Source organism: Bacillus rossius, chromosome 18, assembly GCF_032445375.1.
Source record: "Bacillus rossius redtenbacheri isolate Brsri chromosome 18, Brsri_v3, whole genome shotgun sequence".
In the NCBI taxonomy this organism is placed as follows: domain Eukaryota; kingdom Metazoa; phylum Arthropoda; class Insecta; order Phasmatodea; family Bacillidae; genus Bacillus; species Bacillus rossius.
Window position 1 is genome coordinate 27,090,885 of NC_086345.1, and position 19,269 is coordinate 27,110,153.

At 40.7% G+C, this 19,269-nt stretch overlaps 1 protein-coding gene across 2 annotated transcripts; it reads left to right on the forward strand.

The window, feature by feature from the left end:
• The first annotated feature begins 266 nt into the window (after nt 1-266).
• Nucleotides 267-18,632, forward strand: LOC134541441 (lysosomal acid glucosylceramidase-like). 2 transcript variants are annotated; one of them, XM_063384903.1, is made up of 10 exons: nt 267-372; nt 2,335-2,541; nt 5,526-5,661; nt 6,875-7,031; nt 9,248-9,435; nt 10,837-11,071; nt 11,735-11,882; nt 13,086-13,156; nt 16,196-16,476; nt 18,448-18,632. In XM_063384903.1, the coding sequence occupies exons 1-10, from the start codon at nt 330-332 to the stop codon at nt 18,545-18,547; spliced, it is 1,566 nt and encodes a 521-aa protein (XP_063240973.1). In that variant the 5' UTR covers nt 267-329; the 3' UTR covers nt 18,548-18,632. The 2 variants fall into 2 exon arrangements, with proteins under 2 accessions (XP_063240973.1, XP_063240972.1); XM_063384902.1 differs by lacking the exon at nt 18,448-18,632 and having other exon boundaries at nt 296-372; nt 16,196-17,674.
• The last annotated feature ends 637 nt before the right edge of the window (nt 18,633-19,269 follow it).

The window sequence follows — 19,269 nt, forward strand, 5'->3', positions numbered from 1 at the left end:
TTACTTCCAGAATTTTTCTAAGATTTTGTAGTAAATTTTTAACAATACTTTTACTTAACTTTACATAGGCCAAATTAAAATTTATCATTTTAAGGGCAGCTGGTTTTCTAGCGTGGGCTTGCTTAACCTGACGTAATCTCGTTTGAGTGGATCGTAACAGCACTCAATCATCGCAAACAAAGGCTGGCGTGGCACGAGTGTTTTTCTCTCTCGCGTCGACCAATTGGAGCGCACGTCACTATCGCGTTTATCTCCTTTGCCCGACGATATAAGCGAGTTCAAAAATCGCTGAACTTGGATTTCTCCCTGTGTCTTGAGAACACTTCGCGATGTCCAAACTACCTACGCTTTTTATCAGTTGCCTCCTTATCTGTAAGTATGAACCAACGAGCATTACTCCGTATGAACTAATAAATTTTAATCTCTAGCAAACACCTCCCAAAGAATTTTGTTAACTTCTTTTTTTATGTGTGGGGTGTCCTAAATTTGGTGGCTTCCAAACTGAATTCACAATAATTCACGTCATAAATTTAACTTAATATTTTTATTATTATATAATAATTTTAGTCTGTAATTTATTTGTGAAGCTACTCTTCATTGCTTGCAATTTAGTATTGTATTGTATTAGTTCTGAGGCAATCATTTTTTTAATTTTCTTCATGTTACTGCTAAACAATATACAAAATTATTTGAGCTCAGCAGTTATTCCAAAAGAAAATAAAACGAAATTTCTTGTATAGCAGCTTTCTGAATATAAACCATACAATATAACGTCTAATACTGAATGTCAGTTTTTAATGTTCAAACTTGTTGTAAAGTTCAAATTTAAACCTTAAAAATGTATCGTTCAAATTCGTAGTTCACATTTAATATGTATAAGTTAATCCACAGCCACTTTGTTCCATAAAGAAATAAATTTTCAGTGATTTTTTTTTTAAAGTAATGAAACATAATTTATTTTTATACTCATAAATACTTTTCGCATACGACTTTCATATTAGCATTATTTTCGACATTTAACTTTTATAACATCTTTAATAGCCCATGTGTTCTTCGCCATTTTACTTCTTCGTTGTGATGGAAACAGATATTGTTTCTGTTGTCACTAGATGCGATTATGATTGGCCGATTAAATTCAACATTCGATTTATTTTGAAACCCGTCCTATATGTGAAGTATTTAATGAAAACGCAAGTCAACCAACTTGTCAATCAAATACTGTTGTCATAGTGATGTCTTTAGTGACATTATAACCCTCCAACTTTATTTTACCCTAACATACTGGAAGGTGTTTGAAGCGAAAATTTGATAGTGTACCGGGGACTTAATTAGTGCTACCCAGAGATTAGGGAAGTATACAGATAGAGCATAAGGTCCGATTCTTGGATTCTTGGCAAGAGGGTGAAGCCAAAAGGGTAGAGGGATTCCAGTGTAACACACAGGTCAACATTGCAGCAGTTTTTTTTACAAATGAATAATTGTAGGTACCTGTATTGGAGGTTAATTGGAGATAAATGTCAACTCATACATTAAATTTGTATTATGTATATTCATTTTTGAATTTATATGTGTGTGTGTATATATATAAACTTATTAACCAATAACATGTTATTCTAATTTCCTTCTAAACAGCTTAACTACAGCTGTTAGTAAAAGCAGGCTCTAACAGCTCGCACAAATATAAACAAACGTCCGCCATATTGGTATTTGAAAATCAGAAGAAAAAAATGGGTGTGGTCTGGAGGGGAGTGCTTCACGTCTTATGGCTAATGCTCCATCTGTACCAAACCTCTTCCTTATCTCCGCTGTACCCCTTTGCTAGTTCGTGATGAGTCCATGTGCTGAGAATGTGAGCGTCTTCTGTGCAGGGTCTCCACAGTTAGTACTTTCGTACTAGATCTAGTACTTTTATAACTTTTTTAGTGGTTTAGTACAGATCTAGTAAATTTTTTTTAATATAATAATATTATTGTAACTCTATTATAGGCAGGAGGTAAAGGTCCATGTGGATCAGGTACTCCATAACAAATTGCAAAGAGTCCCTGGGCGGCACTCAATGGAGTACTGGCACAGGGGCTCAAGCAGACAAAAATATATATATATATGTTTTATTATTAAGCGTAATTATTTTAAAAACTATGGAATGTATGTGTGTGTGGTGTGATATTTAAGTTCGAGCATTGCAATGTCACAATAACTTCCTAAATTGTTAAAAACCATAACAAATTATAATTTAGTACTTTTTTTTCTATTCTAGTACTTTTTTTCTCGCCTGAGTTGGTACGAAATATTTTTTTTTTCTTGTGGATGGATACCCTGCTTCCGTGTCCTCAGGGGCGGCGAGCGGGAAGTCGCCCTGCGCGCCGCGCTCGTTCGGCCAGGACAGCGTGGTGTGCGTGTGCAACGCCACCTACTGCGACCACCACGAGCCCGTCAAGGCAGACGAGCTGGCGGGGGAGCTGGCGCTCCACTACGTGTCCAGCTTGGCCGGCAAGAGGCTCGAATCCATGAAGATGAAGTTCTCCAATGCGTCCGCGAGTGGTAAGAGCTTACACAATGCCTGACCCACCTTCGGACCAGAGGCCAGTAGCCAGGATTTGTGTATGGGGGTGTTAAGAAGCATGCCCCCCCCACCGCAGTATTAAAGCAATGGTGGGGGGAATTTGGATTTTAAGGTGTAAAATAGTGCTATTTTAGAAGTTTTCGGTTCTTAAATTTAAATATTGTAATGGTAAAAATTTTATTAATTTTAATACGAAATTTGTTTGAGTGATGAATAAGAAATTAATTAAACATTGGGTGGTTAAGGGAGGGGGGTTGTCTAACTCCTAATCCCCCCCCCCCCTGGCTTCGCCGCTGCTTTGGACAGTAAATATGTTTTCTTGTTGCATTTTATTAACAGTATAATCTGATACTATTCAATTTTTACTTATAAGGAAACTTAACATAAAGATTCCATCTTGGTTTCAGCATTTTTTTTCTTCATAATTTTAAAAACGTTTAATATTAAATATTTTAGGTTAGTGTGACCATACGATATGATTAATGGAATGCTTTGCTATATTTGTTTCATTTGTTTGAGGACTTTCCTCTTCGGGACTTTCTCTTCTGATACAATGATACCTAGAAACTTAATATCTCTTTTTGACCAACTTATCGTTTTTCTGGATTCACTACCTATGAATCCAGCTCTGTTTATTTTTTGTTTGACTGTTATAAATTCTGTAAAAAAAAAACAAATGTCTTGACCCCAACCGTTGGTGCTCCTCTATCGCACAGGCCGTTATGCCACATTGACGCCTGTCCTGAAACATGTAAATGCCACAAACGTGATTTGGGGCAGTCTGTTGCATTACAGTGCAACGAGGAGAACGATCTCGATACCGATATATCGATAGCGCACGTTCGACTATCAAGTGTCCGTGTGTTCTTCCGTCGTGGTGGGTGGACATCAATCCAGTAATTGTAGTTCCCAATCTTTTTCATGTTTTCTTTAATTGTTAATTATTGATTGAAATATTAGTATTCACTTGTCTTAATAATTTAAAGTTTATTCACTGTGCGATCAGGCCTATAAACGCAGCCCTTATCGTTTCCGCGGTCTACGTACTAGACGCGGGAAAGCGACGTCCTTGCGGTGACGGCTGCAGGGGGCACGCCATACGTTGCTTCCCCGGCTCAGATACAGGGATGTCGGAACAGGGGGGGGGGGGGGGGGGCAGCAGGGGCAAGTCGCCCCCGTGCTGTTATGCATGGGAGGGCGAGAGTAGCATTTCGCCCCCCTCCTTTTACCAGAATAAATGTTTGGTCTTAGTTGTATTTTTCTCAACCAGTAGTTACAAATGTTGCTTTGGTGATCATATTGAATAGAAAATCAAATTTATGATTGTCAATATACTGTAAAATGATTGCAAATTCCTAGATGGTATTTTATTTAAATTGTACTACATCTACTGTCAGAGTAGTATTTAATACATACTACGTCATCAGATTCTTGGAATGGTATATTTAATATTTTGGTTCGGAAACTTATTAAATAGCACTATTTTGTATCTAAAATTCAAAATTTTTCCGGGGGAGGGCCCCCGGACCCCCCGCTCTAGGACTGAGGTTGTGATACATCTATTCGCCCCCCTCCACTCCACTCATGAAAACGTTCCGACGTCCCTGCTCAGATACCTTGGTGTTTCCTAGCACACGCCATGGGGTCCCCACAGCTTTGTTCGTCCGACTTAGTTGCAATAGTGTAAGTACATCCTAATCCTCTTTCATCGGCTCCGTGGCCGGGCTCACCTCGGTTCATCTTTAAAGAACTCACCGCTTAACATTTATACTTTTTCTTACACAACGGCACGTACACGAATTTTGGCGTCACTACTCTTCAAGTTAAGATCCATAACAGTTCGAGTCGCTATCTTGTCAGGTGTTTGTTTCTGTTGATTTGGGGGGCGTTTTGAGTAGGAGTACATGTGGTTGCCACACTGTTGTTCGATTAATTTAAAAATAAAAAGTCTCTAATCAACAATGCTTAAAGAAAAAATATATATGGTTGTAAGAACCAAGCACCTGTATTAAAAACCTACCTGGACACAAAAGGAACACAAAACCTTGGGTTACAAGTACCATGCAAATGTTTCTCCTTATAATCAAACTTTTATAAATTATGGTTTAGGTTGTTGGGTATATGGATCATTTTGGTTTGAATATATCTATACATTTCTATACATATTAAACTGGGCCAAACAAATCCTCATATACCATCAACACTTTAGTATTAGAAGGAGTCAATATTTGAGGACAAAAGATTTGAAAGAAAAAATTAATTGAAATTAAGTAAATTAAAGAAATTCAAAACTGATTAACCTCTGAAGTTTACTAGGTTCATTTTTTTCTCCGTGCCTATCCTGTTCCCATTCACCAGAATATTGTACTTTTAATATGTAACTTTATAAATAAAATCACACTATGTATTGATTATGAAAACTTTATTTGTGAAACGACCATTTAAAGGATAAAATGTTTGAATACCATAATTAGTATTTACTATTTATTTTAAATGATTTTATTCCTGACGCTTGATATCTAAATTCGGATTCGAGAGATATATTTGAGGTACTCTCTGGGATTAGAATTCGAGAAAATTGGGTTTTGACCCTTCAAAAATATGCGTAATATATTTTTTATTAATTGTGTAATTGATAACGAGAGCGTTGGTGATTGTAATACGCTACACTGTTTGAGAATATTGTGTAAGAAATCGGCCAAGGTCTTAACTTAAGTAAGGTACAATTATTTGCCTGGGGTGATTTCTGGGAAAGCACGTAAAACCAAAATCACCCGAGTCAGTGTCCTAAAAAAATACCCTGCCCCATGGTACAGAAAGTTTTGGTAGCGCCAACTTGCAAATATTTTACAAATGCCTTACTGTCCATTGCTTTCTCAGCGTAGTAGTCCGGCGGCAGCGTTGATCCGCGGGAATCAGTGTTGTGGCAAGAGGGTTGACTTGTTTCTCCACCGTGTTGCAGCCTCCGCGGCGGTGACCTTCACGGTGGACAGGAGCACCAAGTACCAGGAGATCAAGGGCTTCGGTGGTGCCGCCACTGACTCAGCGTCCATTAACATCGAGTCGCTGAGTCACGACGCCAAAGAACGGCTGCTGCAGTGAGTGTCTCTCTCCCCCTCCCCCACCCCAAACCCCCTCCCCCTTCACCAAACCCATTTTTTTTTCCCTAACCTAAATTAAAACTAAGAGTGTAAGGGAGGGTTCTAGGTAGGGAAGACTCTAAGTGCATCTCAAGGCAAGCCCTATACGCTCTAAACTTGCGGGTTTTTAACCATGCAGAAAAGGTCACCAACCCCTTACCCAAACCCATTTCCTCTTCCCCCTTCCCCTCCTCAAACCCCTCCCCTTCTCCCCTCAAACTCCTTCCCCTCCCCTACCCCTACTCCTCCCTCTTCTCCAACACCTACTCCTACCCCTTCCCTACCCCTGCCCGTACCCCTATGAATTGGACATTTCGTAAACAAATCTAGTTGAGGTTAAATGGATTCGTGGTAAATTGCCCGTATAATTCCATTGCATGTTCAGGAACATTATCAAAAATTTCCCCGGAGTGTAGTATGTAATAACTAGAGACCTGGAAAATTCGCGGTTTCGATGGCCTTCAGGATAAACTGCGCACATACCCCTGAGTACACTCAGGCAAATAACGCAAGTTCATTTGGCTGCCGACTTGCAAGTCGTCTCAGCTGGGTTGTCTGTGATTCGATCCTTCTTTGGTCGAGGGTTAATAACTGGTCGAGATTCGTCCAGATGAACAGCAAGCCAATAGCAAAATTTATCTGAGAGGTATGTGTGTTTGAATTCTAGCCTATCACCGAATGAATCCGCGAATTTTGCAGGCCCTTAGTGATAACTTGATTTCCGTGAATATATAACTGACCAGCAGGGCCGGTGCAAGGTAAATTGGCACCCTAGGCGAAAATCCTTAATGCCAACCCCCCCCCTCCCCCTCACGGACACCCCAAAAAAAAATTTCCTTGCCTCAAAATACATCACGTAAGCCTAAGATTTTGTCAACAATCAAATGTAAGCAGGCTTGTGTTTTTTTTCTTATTACAAATCATAAACAGGTCACCGTGGACTTGAAATAATTACTTATATAAATATAAACATTCCAAACTGTTACAAAAATTCCATTTTCATCTAGTTTCAATAATCGTTAAACATGTTGTATCAGCTGTTATGTGTCGTGCTGCGCCGCCCCCAGCTACTTGGCGCCCTGGGCGGTTGCCTAGTTCGCCTATATGGACGCGCCGGCCCTGTTTACCAGTACTGTAAGGATGAGTGATGGGAGTTCCGCCTGTGGCGCAGGCAGTACTTCGGCAAGCACGGCATCGACTACTCGTTCCTGCGGGTGCCCGTCGGGGGGTGCGACTTCTCCCCCCGCCGCTACACCTACGACGACGACCACGCGGGGGACACGGCCCTCACGCACTTCAAGCTGGCCGAGGAGGACCTGACCTACAAGGTGAGGCTACTCTGTCCCCGCTACGCCATCACAGGGGGTCGTCTGTGGAGTCGGCTTACGGACGATAATCTTACGCGATAGCGTCATGAGAAAACATCGACGAAAAACTGCATACTTTTTTTTTTTTTTTCAAATATTATTCACAGTTTTTTTGCGAAATTTAATTCAGATAATTTGTTTGAATATAAATCACGAACAAATTAGTTGAAAAAGCCCGCCTTAACCTGTTTGACACTATAGAAGATTTTCTCGCACGGTGGTTGACCGGTTCCTTGCACGCTCGGCTCATGGCGGAACGTTGACAATTTTTTCTTGCGTGCAGCCGGCGTTCATCGATTTATAAGACGTTATCACGTCTATAAAATAAAAACCTGAACCCCACAAAGAAAAGAAAAAGCCTAAATCAGCCATGTCGAACAGGCAAAACCAATCATGAACCTAAACAGGTATTACGGACAACACGGCGACGACAGCACAGACTAACACATTCAAACTGAAATTCCGTGGAAGGAATTTAGTCATGAGAAAAAAAATAGTAACGGCACAGACGAACATATTGGGCCAACGACGAGGAGACAGTTTCGACAATAACGCCAAATGCAGGCAGACGATTAAAAAAACCTGGACAACGCAGCAAATATACAGATGCAACGATGAAGATAAACAGATATTGTGGACAGCACCGACGAAAACAGCAGGTTTCCTGTGGCAAAACAGTTGCGACGTTTCGGGAACTTAGGTCTGATCCTGTCGTCAGGCACAGACAAACGGATCTTGTGCATATCGATTTACTTCAAGAAACCACACTAGAGAAAATGCTGAGCATTGTTGTAGAAGCACCTGTTGACATCATAGAATGTTAGATGGATAATCTCCCATGGTTGTAAATAAGAATTATTGGGGAAAAAATTTTAACGAAACAGGCCAGAATATTTTTGATGTTACATCTTCAATCTTGCCACAGCTATGGGATGAAAACGGCTGGATAAATGCTCACACTTCTTTACAAGCCCCTACTTTATATCAACTAATATTTTAAAACACTTGTAACATTATAACCGAACAGGGTGGGATCAGTTGGTCGAACATTTCTCTCAAATTCGAGATGACCACCGGTTGGAAATCCTGGTTCAGCAATCCTGATTTGTGTTTCCAAATGGTTTGCCTAAATATTTCCAGTCAAATACTTAGATGTTTCCTTACTTTGGTCCGCGGGCGATTCTCTTCTCAACGTCCTTGCATTGCGTCAACTACATGTGTTGGTCTCTAATTACGAAGATTGTCATTGACAATTTGTCAACGAGACTTTCATCATACAGTAGTTGTTTTATTTCCTGTTTTTTGTGCTTAATGTATCGTCGACCGTGAAATCTTCAGAGATGATGACTAATTTTGACACGGATCAGTTATCTTGGTGAAGGAACTGGCCAAGACCTGTGATTTATGGAAACCAAAATAAGACCAAAAACTAGGGGATTACGGGGAAAATGTTTTGACCAGGACGTAACTTATGGGAAGGGGGTGTCCTGGATCCCTATCGGAATTTAAAAGGGAAAAAAAATGGGAAAATCAGAATTAGAAAATAACAGCAATTTAGATACATAAGATTACAAAGGTACCAATTTGGAAATATTATAGTGAACCTTAGTAGGCATCATTATTGTATTTTCTCCAATTACAGCCCTCATACACAGAAGTGGCAAGGAGATTGTGTTTCCAAGTAGCCTATATTTAATGCCAGTTTGCACTTGTGTAACTAAGTCTTTCATACAAACTTGACATGTATATTTTGTATATTTAATAACATTAATATATATGTATTTATTACTTGTCTTAACGAAATATAACAATTGACTTAAGAATAAAGTATCGATACAATTAAATAAAAATAAACTGAACATAAAATGTCCCGTTTTCTTTTTCTCAAGCGAAATCATCACTTACAAAAAAATTCTGTGTGTTAACATTGGAGTACTAAAAGTGTGACCAACAATTTTCTTTTTAAAATTTTCAAATATTCCCATGTAAAGACTACTTACTTGTAAAAAATGATATAATGATTGTATCCACAAAAATCCCGGCTACAGCCTGGGTTTCGGATCTGTGCGATCTGGAACTAGGGGTTCCGAGTCTCGCACAGCCTCGCCTCACTTCATCCCAAAAAAACATGTTTGAAAACTTGTAGACGTCGTGTGTGTTCTCCCGCGCGACTGCAGATCCCGGTCATCAAGCGAGCAGTCCACCTCAGGCAGGAGGCGACCCAGGGCACCACGGAGGACCCAACCCTCAAGCTGTTCTCGGCCCCTTGGTCGGCCCCCGACTGGATGAAGCACATCGACAACAAGACGGACGCCAGCTACCTGCTGCCCAAGTACTGGGGCGTCTGGGCCCAGTACTACCTCAAGTGAGTGCTTCCTTCCGGCCCTCGATTCATGTGTTGGATCACTGCTAGTTGAAAATAGGAACAGTTAGATTCTTCCAACAAATAATAAATTCAATTATAATATTAGGCATATTAATAACAATTAAACAATAATTCAATGATGACGAGATGTACGAGAAGGAACCTATCAAGGAATACACACTAAAATAGTAATTAAAGGATTACGATGGGGAATAATCCAGAGATGAAAGAGTGTGTTCACACCATGGAACAAGCCCAGTTTTCTAGTAGGTATGTCAGTAAAAGTAGTTGCTTGACTTACGGTCTTATAGAAATTAATTCACCCAGAGTTAATTGTTACTGACTGGTTTTTTCTTTTAAATTTCAACACAGTATTTTCTGTTTTCTAATGTAATTTAACATTTTACATTTCATATTCCATTATAAATTTTTGAAGACCAACACTCATCTGTTTTTTTCTTTTTTCTTTCTGAGGAGCAACTTATTAAAACTTTTGTGAAATACCAATTTATTATATAGTATATTATTATTATTTTTGGTATTCTAGTCAAAACCATACTGGCATTCGATAACCCAACATAATTGGCTAACCTGGCATGACCCTGCTCCAGAACATGTGGGATTGAAGACCTTCTTTGTTGGTTTTGATAGTCGTCAAGTTTGAAACGAGTTGCATAACTCTGGTTCGCTGCATTCCCCCTTATTTGACGACTTTGGCACTCACCCGAGGTCATTGCTTCCCGGCCCCAGGGCTTCGAATGTTGTCCTGGGTTCCACCGATAGCGCGTCACCTTCTGTGTGTGCGAAGCAGTCTACCTCGCCGGGCGCTGGGGTTCCTCACCGAGGTCACCTCTTCCGCGCCAGAATCGCCAGGTGAGTTGGTGGCTCTGGTCGCTTAGAGCACGTCCAGAGGAGTCACTGCTCGGACGAGGGTCAGACACGAAGAGAGACGGTACAAACAACTCCGGTGCTGGCCTGGAAAGCTGGTAGAAGCTGGACAGAACTTCGGCAGGGTCACATGCAATCTAGTCATTCTGTAGTGTCCCAAGGACGTGGAAGGCTGGAATAAGCACCTTAACAGTACCCTCGGGAGGGTTTTCCTCTGAGTCAACCACTGACTAAGAGGGTCGAGTGGCAAAGATGCTGGGATGATGACACCTCCAAGCCGCGATGAAATGGCCTGTCTATTCCCCTATGAGAGAGATTAATTTGTCTACCTCGCCTCACGGCAATGTGATTCTATTCAAGAAACCGGCATCACATGTTGCCTCGCAAGTGACAGAGTTTGGAAAATGGCCGCCGTCGTTGCTACTCTGGATAGCTGTCGGTATCTGCCGGTGACAGAAAAATGGCCGTCCCGCCATTGCTACTCTCGGGACCGAGACGAGTCACCTGCCGCAGGTTCTTCGAGCTGTACAAGAAGCACGGCGTGGACTTCTGGGGCTACACGCCGCACAACGAGCCCACGCACGGCCTCACGGACGGCGGCTTCAACAGCATGGGCTGGCAGGCGGCCGACCTGCGCGAGTGGACCGCGGGCCACCTGGTGCCCGCGCTCAAGGCCGGCGGCTTCGGCAACCTGTCGCTCATGGTGCTGGACGACCAGCGCACCTTCGCCGTCGACTGGGGCAAAGTGGTGCGTACCCCCGGGTCCCCTGTGGCCGGTCGGCAGTGCGGTTCCTTCGGACGTATGCATCGCAGTCTTGCACTGTCTGTCGTGGGGAAAATTCCGAAAAAGGGGGGGGTTGTCTGTAAAGTCGGTTTACGGACGATAATATCACGTGATAACATCATAAGAAAACATTGATGAAAAATTGCATTTAATTTATTGTTTTGCGTTAGGGGCTGGAAATTTTCGCGAAAAAAAATCTGAATGCCTACTAGACTGCAACAAAGGTATACCCTTCACCAGCGGTTTCTTCCTTGTGACTGGTGGCCATCCGCGAGAGAAGTCGTCGCCTTGTTTGACCGGAGCCACTAACGACGAGTTTGCTTCCACACTGAGTTAGTGTGATTGGTTGTTGTAACAATCGACATGCACCTCAAAGTAACTTCACCCACATCACGAAACACCGACGATGCTGCAGTGTTTTAACTTCCAGCTACTTTCGGGATCTTTTTCGCGAAATTTTCATGGCCCTAATTTGCGTTATTGAAAATATACCCCCCCCCCCCCCCCTTCTCATGACAAACAGTGTGAAACCGCGATGGCGTACGTCCGAGGAATTGTACCGAACTGTTTCGCGCGCCGCTGTCTCTCGGTGGGAGTCGTGCTGATGCAAGGGCGTGGTCGGTGCAGTTCCTGGGGAACGCCACGATGAACAAGCTGGCCTCGGGAATGGCCGTGCACTGGTACGCCGACACGGACGCAAACGCCAAGAACCTGGACGCCGTCCACCAGGCCTACTCCGACAAGTTCATCCTCTACACCGAAGCGTGCATCTTCCGTGAGTTTTATCCCCCCGACCGGCGCCAACCCAGACCTTTGAATATATATATATATATATACTGTATAGAAGTCGCGAGTGGATAGGATTTACTCTACGTTTTTCAGAAGCGTATGAGGAGCGGCTTGGGAACTTCACCGCTGCAGTGCGCTGCCGTAACGCCATGAATCGTCTTAGTTGTTATTTGCACGTTAAGAGCGCAGTCCTGTCGCCCGCTGTCATTCCCCTGCACCCCCCACCCTCATTCACTGCAGCTCAAGGTTGTTCAACAGGAGGGGGAAGGGGTGTTTGAAGAGTTCGACACTTGTCCGCTAGGGACCACCACAAGTCGATGCCCTAGAGATGGTGGCGATTGCGGCGGTGAATTAACCAACTACCTCAAAACCGTATTAGAAATTTTAACCTGGGCTGGCGACTTCTATACAGTATATATATTCAAAGCCCAGACCTTCTCCCTATTAGTCACGCAGGGAAGCGCTTATTTACGACTGCAACGTCCCGATGGACAGAGATCGCTGATTGGTCCGCGTGACCGTCTGGCGTCATGGTTGGTGTGGGCAACGGTCTGAATACATTGGTCAGCTTTATAACTTTTTGTCCCGATCTATGTCCTTATGTAGCATACGAGGCGTGTTTTTTTCAAGTACGTACCATTTTTGAAATTTAAAAAAAAAGTAACTTTTCTTAGTAATCTTATTTTTACATGAAAGCCTGCACCTTAATCTACTTTTCTACATAATCCCCACCAACATTCAGCTCTTATCGTATCGCACAACCAGTTTTTGTATCCCATCGTCATGGAAGGTCTGACTTAACAATCGTAAATCATATGTGTTGTACAAAGTTACGATATCCTTCTTGTGGTATTACATATTATTTCTGGGCAACTGGTTTCCCAAGGAATTTTTTTTCATAAAAGAACAGAATTATTTTTGTGTACAATACTAATTAGCAGTTTACAATTTAATAAAAAACCTTTTACATAAAATGTGTGTCATAATAAAAGTGCTCGACAATCCTGCAGTCCAAGAGAAGATAGTAAATCCAGTGCCCACAGATTTACGAAAATCCTTAAATCATTCATTACCAAAATTATTCGTAAATTTATGGTGAAAAAAAAATTTTGGAACTGAATATGTAACACCACAAATCATTTGGAGACTTTTGAGAGTATGTTCCTGAAATGGATTGGCTTTCTTGCAGATAGAGGATCCAGTATGGTTCTTCTTGGATCGTGGGAACGGGCAGAGAGATACGCCAAAAGCATTTTGCAGGTAATTACTCAGATTCTACTTCTGAGGCAGAATCTCGGTAAGTAGTTTAAATTGCATATTTGTGTAAGTATGACAAAAAAAATTGTTTCAGTCTTAGTTTACCATAGAAGTTGCCTCACTCTGGTTTCATGAACCAGTGCTGAATAATTCATATTTTAATATCTCATGGCTAATTCTTCTTATCCTATCCTGCACTGCAGTTCAAGTTTTATATTTTCCCCTTATTTACAAATTTAAACATAGGTACCCTAAATGTGTTGAAATTCGTTCCACCTTTTTTTAATGTAAATATTCGCCCCAATTGTTTCCTGATGATTGACACGAGTAGTTCTTCATGTATTCTTTTGCAGTCTTAAGGTAAGGTACATACTTTATCCATCTCTATTTGCAGTGGTGAATTTAGAGGGGGGGCCATGAGTAAAATATGCACTGGATAATACGACTTATGGCGTAATAAACCGGTTATTATACTGGGTCCAGGCTACCGGTGCCCCAACCATAAGTCAATTTTGGGTCTGCCCCTATCTATATGCAATGAGGTTTCTGTAGTTCGGCATTTCCCATTTGTCTAAATACTCTATCAATACAGTCAAACCTCTATCTATCGTTTATCAGGGGACCAACAAAAAAATTCAGTAGATGCGGACATTCAATAGATGTGGATTTCACTCTTAGATTTTGAAAAAAATATTTCAACCTCAAAATTAGTGTCAGAAATACCTATATCAGTTACTTGTCATTAAAGTTTAATCAGTTGGAAAAAAAAATAAAAATTGAAGAATTTTACTTAATTAATTTACACTTGCAAAAAAAAAACATACGCACAATAAACCTACATGGAAATTAAAATCTTTTTCAATATCCTGAAATCTGAAATATTTTTACTCATGTCATCAAATGTAGAGCTGTACTGAAGAAGCCGATTTTGCCAATATTTAGTTGAATCGGCATTTCTGCCGACTTCCAATACAATTGTTAATTTTCGGCCGATATTACTGAAAAAACGAGAGAGACTGCCATAACATAAAAATCCACGAGTACCCTTTTCACTTTTCGTAGTAGTGTACTGCATTCTTTCAGATCGCATTATTTCTTCGCAACATGTGTCAACCGTACATATAAAAATTTAACATGCTTTTTTTTTCCTTTCAATAATGTTCTTTAATTTTAGTCTGTCATAAATAAATACATTACCATCACTGTAAATATCCATCTCGGTTGTTACGGTAACTATAGTGCAAATGTGGTAGCTATCGTGCTTCTGTAGTATTATGGTATCTACAAAGAATCTTTAGTTATTTTTATGGTAATTATCGTAGGATACAATTGGGTTTGTACTGTAGTTATGGTACATCATCCATATTTCTTCGTAAGTTGTTGTTCATTTGTCTTTTCTACATGTTTGCGTGCTCCATTACTTGGCTGCAGATTTAAGGTGATTTTACTACTTCTGTATACAATCGTTACTGTTTTTATGACGGTTTCTGTCTAAGAAATGGTTATTTCTGCAAAATATTTATGGTTAAACGATCATCTATTATAATTTATAGTGACGGGACCACATATCTTGTACGATCAATGCGGACAAAACGATAATTCGAACATCAATACAAGCGGACCTTTTTAACCTTAGTTGTATGGCAATTTTGCCGGGACCGTAGAAAGTACAATCAAACCTCTATATATATTGTTTTTCAGGGGACCAACAAAAAAATTCAGTAGATGCGGACATTCAATAGATGTGGACTTCACTCTTAGATTTTAAAAAAAATATTTCAACCTCAAAATTAGTGTCAGAAATACCTATATCAGTTACATGTCATTAAAGTTTAATCAGTTGAAAAATAAATAAAAATTGAAGCATTTTACTTAATTCATTTACACTTGCAAAAAAAACATACGCACAATAAACCTACATGGAAATTAAAGTCTTTTTCAATATCCTGAAGTCTGAAATATGTTTACTCATGTCATCAAATGTAGAGCTGTACTGAAGAAGCCGATTTTGCCAATATTTAGTTGAATCGGCATTTCTGACAACTTCCGATACGCTTGTTAATTTTCGGCCGATATTACTGAAAAAACGAGAGAGACTGCCATAACATAAAAATCCACTTTTCGTAGTAGTACTGCATTCTTTCAGATCGCATTATTTCTTCGCAACATGTGCCAACCGTACATATAAAAATTTAACATGCTTTTTTTTCCTTTCAATAATGTTCTTTAATTTTAGTATGTCATAAATAAATACATTACCATCACTGTAAATATACATCTCGGTTGTTATGGTAACTATAGTGCAAATGTGGTAGCTATCGTGCTTCTGTAGTATTATGGTATCTACAAAGAATCTTTAGTTCTTTTTATGGTAATTATCGTAAGATAACAATTGGGTTTGTACTGTAGTTATGGTACATCATCCATATTTCTTCGTAAGTTGTTGTTCACTTGTCTTTTCTACATGTTTACGTGCTCCATTACTTGGCTGCAGATTTAAGGTGATTTTTACTACTTCTGTATACAATCGTTACTTTTTTATGACGGTTTCTGTCTAAGAAATGGTTATTTCTGCAAAATCTTTATGGTTAAACGATCATCTATTATAATTTATAGTGACGGGACCACATATTTTGTACGATCAATGCGGACAAAACGATAATTCGAACATCTATACAAGCGTACTTTTTTAACCTTAGTTGTATGGCAATTTTGCCGGGACCGTAGAAAGTACATATACGATAAACACGGACAATCGATACATGCGAGTTCGATAGATAGAGGTTTGACTTTATTTGGAAAATGACCCATTTTTACAAGATGCATTTGGCTTCAAATAATAAAAAAAAAAGAGGTAAGCCCTGGTAAGGGGAAGAAACTCCTGATAACCACCTGTGAAAATTGTTGTTATTTTCTTAAAAACGCTGTTTGGGAATTCTGGACTCCATACATACTGCTTATCGATGCGTGCCTGGTTGGTAGCTTGTATCGACGTGCGTGTGGATCAGTTCCGAACGTGCGTGTGCGTGTGTGTCCCCGCAGGTGATAAACCACTGGTCCAGCGGCTGGGTGGAGTGGAACCTGGCTCTCAGCATGACGGGCGGGCCCAGCTGGTACGGCAACTCGGCGGACTCCCCCATCATCGTCAACGCCACCGCGGGAGAGTTCTACAAGCAGCCCATGTTCTACGCCATCGGCCACTTCTCGGCCTTCGTGCCGCCAGGCTCGCGCCGCGTGTCCCTCGCGGCCAGCGCTGACAAGGACGTGCAGAGCGCGGCCTTCCTCAGGCCCGATGGCGCCGTCGTCGTCGTCTTCCTCAACACGTACGTCTCCGCGCCCTCATCTTCCCCCGACGATCCGGATCGGTTCCAATTATCTGAGCGGGAGGGGCACGGGATAAAACACCTGCTGAATTTTAACGCTTGGGTTCACCCTAAAACACGAAAATTAACAAGTAAATTGGCTTCTGGGTTGTAGCCGTGTCCTTGGCGGAATATCTCATCGACGTTTCGGTCGACGTTGCAGTCGCCATCATCAGGGAGCAGTCACCTACTGAGGCAGGCAGTAGGTAACTGCTACCTGATGATGGCGACTGCGATGCCGACCGCAAACGTCGGTGGAATTATTCCGCCGAGGACGCGGCTACAACCCCAGAAGCCAAGCTACTTCATACAATGGCCGTGAAAGCCTGCGAACATTATTAAGAAACTCAGTAGGTAACTGCTCCCTGATGATGGCGACTGCGATGTCGTCCGAAACTACGGTGAATTATTATTCCGCCTAGGACGCGGCTACAACCCCAGAAGCCAAGCTACTTCGGACAATGGCCCGCGAAAGCTTGCGAACATTACAAGTACGTATATTGTTAACATAATCCCTAGCAAATCCCTTACAAGTGATGCGATACGCACAGATCATTCTCGCAGTTATGGTCTCACAGTAATGTTCACAATCATTAAACATTTTTAATGTGGGTTTCAAACAATTGTACAGTAATATTTGCCCGCGGGCCTTAGTTTATTACGGTGGCAACATTAGCAAATTATTTGTTCAAAAAAAATGTTTACCATGGCCTCCTGTTTTCAGGGATGATTTCAACGATTGTAATCGGTTTTGGACTTATTTCACCAGTTTGCCTTAAAAGTCCTTCTGAAATAGAATGGCTTAGACAGACAATTTTATTTGACCATAGTTTCGTTGACAAACCACTATTTATTTAGACCTTAAATATAGCCAAATTTGGAGGCATATTTCCTATAAATCTTGGGGAAATAATATTTTCCCAGCCATGAAGTAAAAATGAAGAAGACATAATTCAAAACAATCAAAAATGATTGACTGACAAAGGTTACCACAGGATACAATCAGAAATGGGCCCTGTTCTCATTGGTCACCTGGACAACCAATCACAGACTTTAATCCTGAGGCCTTTGTTCACTCCGCAGCCCCAGGGCAGCTATCCAATGAGCAAACGGCACGATTTAATCATATTAAAATAAAAAAAAGAGTGCATTTAACTAAGTACACATGATAGAATTTAAATTTCTTTCGCTATTCAGACCTTGACTCGTAAGTATATCATAAGGGATAACACGGCAGAGAGGGAGAGAGAAAGAGATAAAGAAGACAACTTTCTAAATAAACATGAATTAAAAATGTTACTACTCACTTCAAAATATCAATAATTAAATAATAAATTAACATAAATCACTGTTGAAATACACCATAAAGAAAAACGGTGCATGTTACTGTCCCTTTAAATAATTCTGCCATTTGGAACATGCCAAATTCTTTGAACGAAGTATGAAACTCACAACAGGTATCGCTATCTATGCGGGAAATGCATAAACTGTCTCAACAGCGCTCTCTACGCTGCTGGTTGAACAAGGAGGAACATGAACGGGCTGGTAGCAAGTATAAAATTCAAGGCACTCGCAGCTGACTGTATAGGATACCTATATGTATTTTCTGAAACAAGCACATGCGCACACTCTCTGTCTTATTATTTCGTTCATCGATCTCCCTGAGTTCTATTTTTTTTAGGGCGAAAAGGGGGGGGGGGGGGGGGGAATCATTGCACAAAGAGAAGTACGAAAATGAGCCCTGTAACCTATAAAGCATAGTGTTCTATTTCTATCTCTTCTCTGTCCTTTTCACGTCAGAAACGTTTCACAACAATGTCCTCAGGAAATCGTCTCATTAAAATTTCGACCTTGGAAATCGTACCCTCATCGCGCCGAGAGAAGTTTCGCCTCAAAATACCGCCCACAGATTGTTGTTGCTCCGTTTTCCAGGAACTCCGCGGTCGTCGAGGTAGCCGTCAAGGACTCCAGCAAAGGCAGCCTGACAGCGAACCTACCGGCCCGCAGTATCAGCACCTTGCTGTACAAGTAACCAAAGCATCGAAGAAAACGCAAATTGTACTGCACGGTTGCTGAATGAACGACAGTTTTCTTTGATAAATCATTTCTCAGATTTATGTGCTTTTTGCATTTTTCTCATTTACAATTATTTCTAGCGGTCACATTTGATCCTTTCACGTGGTTACAAATAAAAACCTAACGAGAGTGATAAGATCCCGTTTAACTTGCGATGTTGAAAGAGCAGGATTCTGAATTGGGTCTACTTAAGTCTGATATGACCATGCATGGACAAAGACGATTACCAAGTCGACATTCACGCTTTGATTTAATTACTCCTTTACATTTGTGATGGACGATATTAATCGTCTGTTGTTAACTCGAGAATGGATTTATCGACAGAAGAATATTTTCATCGTGCTTCTTCAATGAAATACACCCAAAAAAATAGTATGTGTTTCTTATGTGACTTTAGACGATCAGCCATTTCATGTGCGAGCAGAATCACCTTCATTCCTGTGCAGTTCAATTGAAAGATTTCTCATCATTGAAATATTTAATTAGCTTTGTAATAAACCTACTTAAGGCACTAAACTTACTCTTAGCTATTGCAGAATGGCAATGAAACTATTTTCCTTTCTTTACTCTATACTTTAAACATATATTTCGTCTTGAAATGATAATTGAGACTGCACTTGATTTTTAAATACAGTTTAATCATTTGACAACTAGGAATACAAAGTTCATGTTTCAACT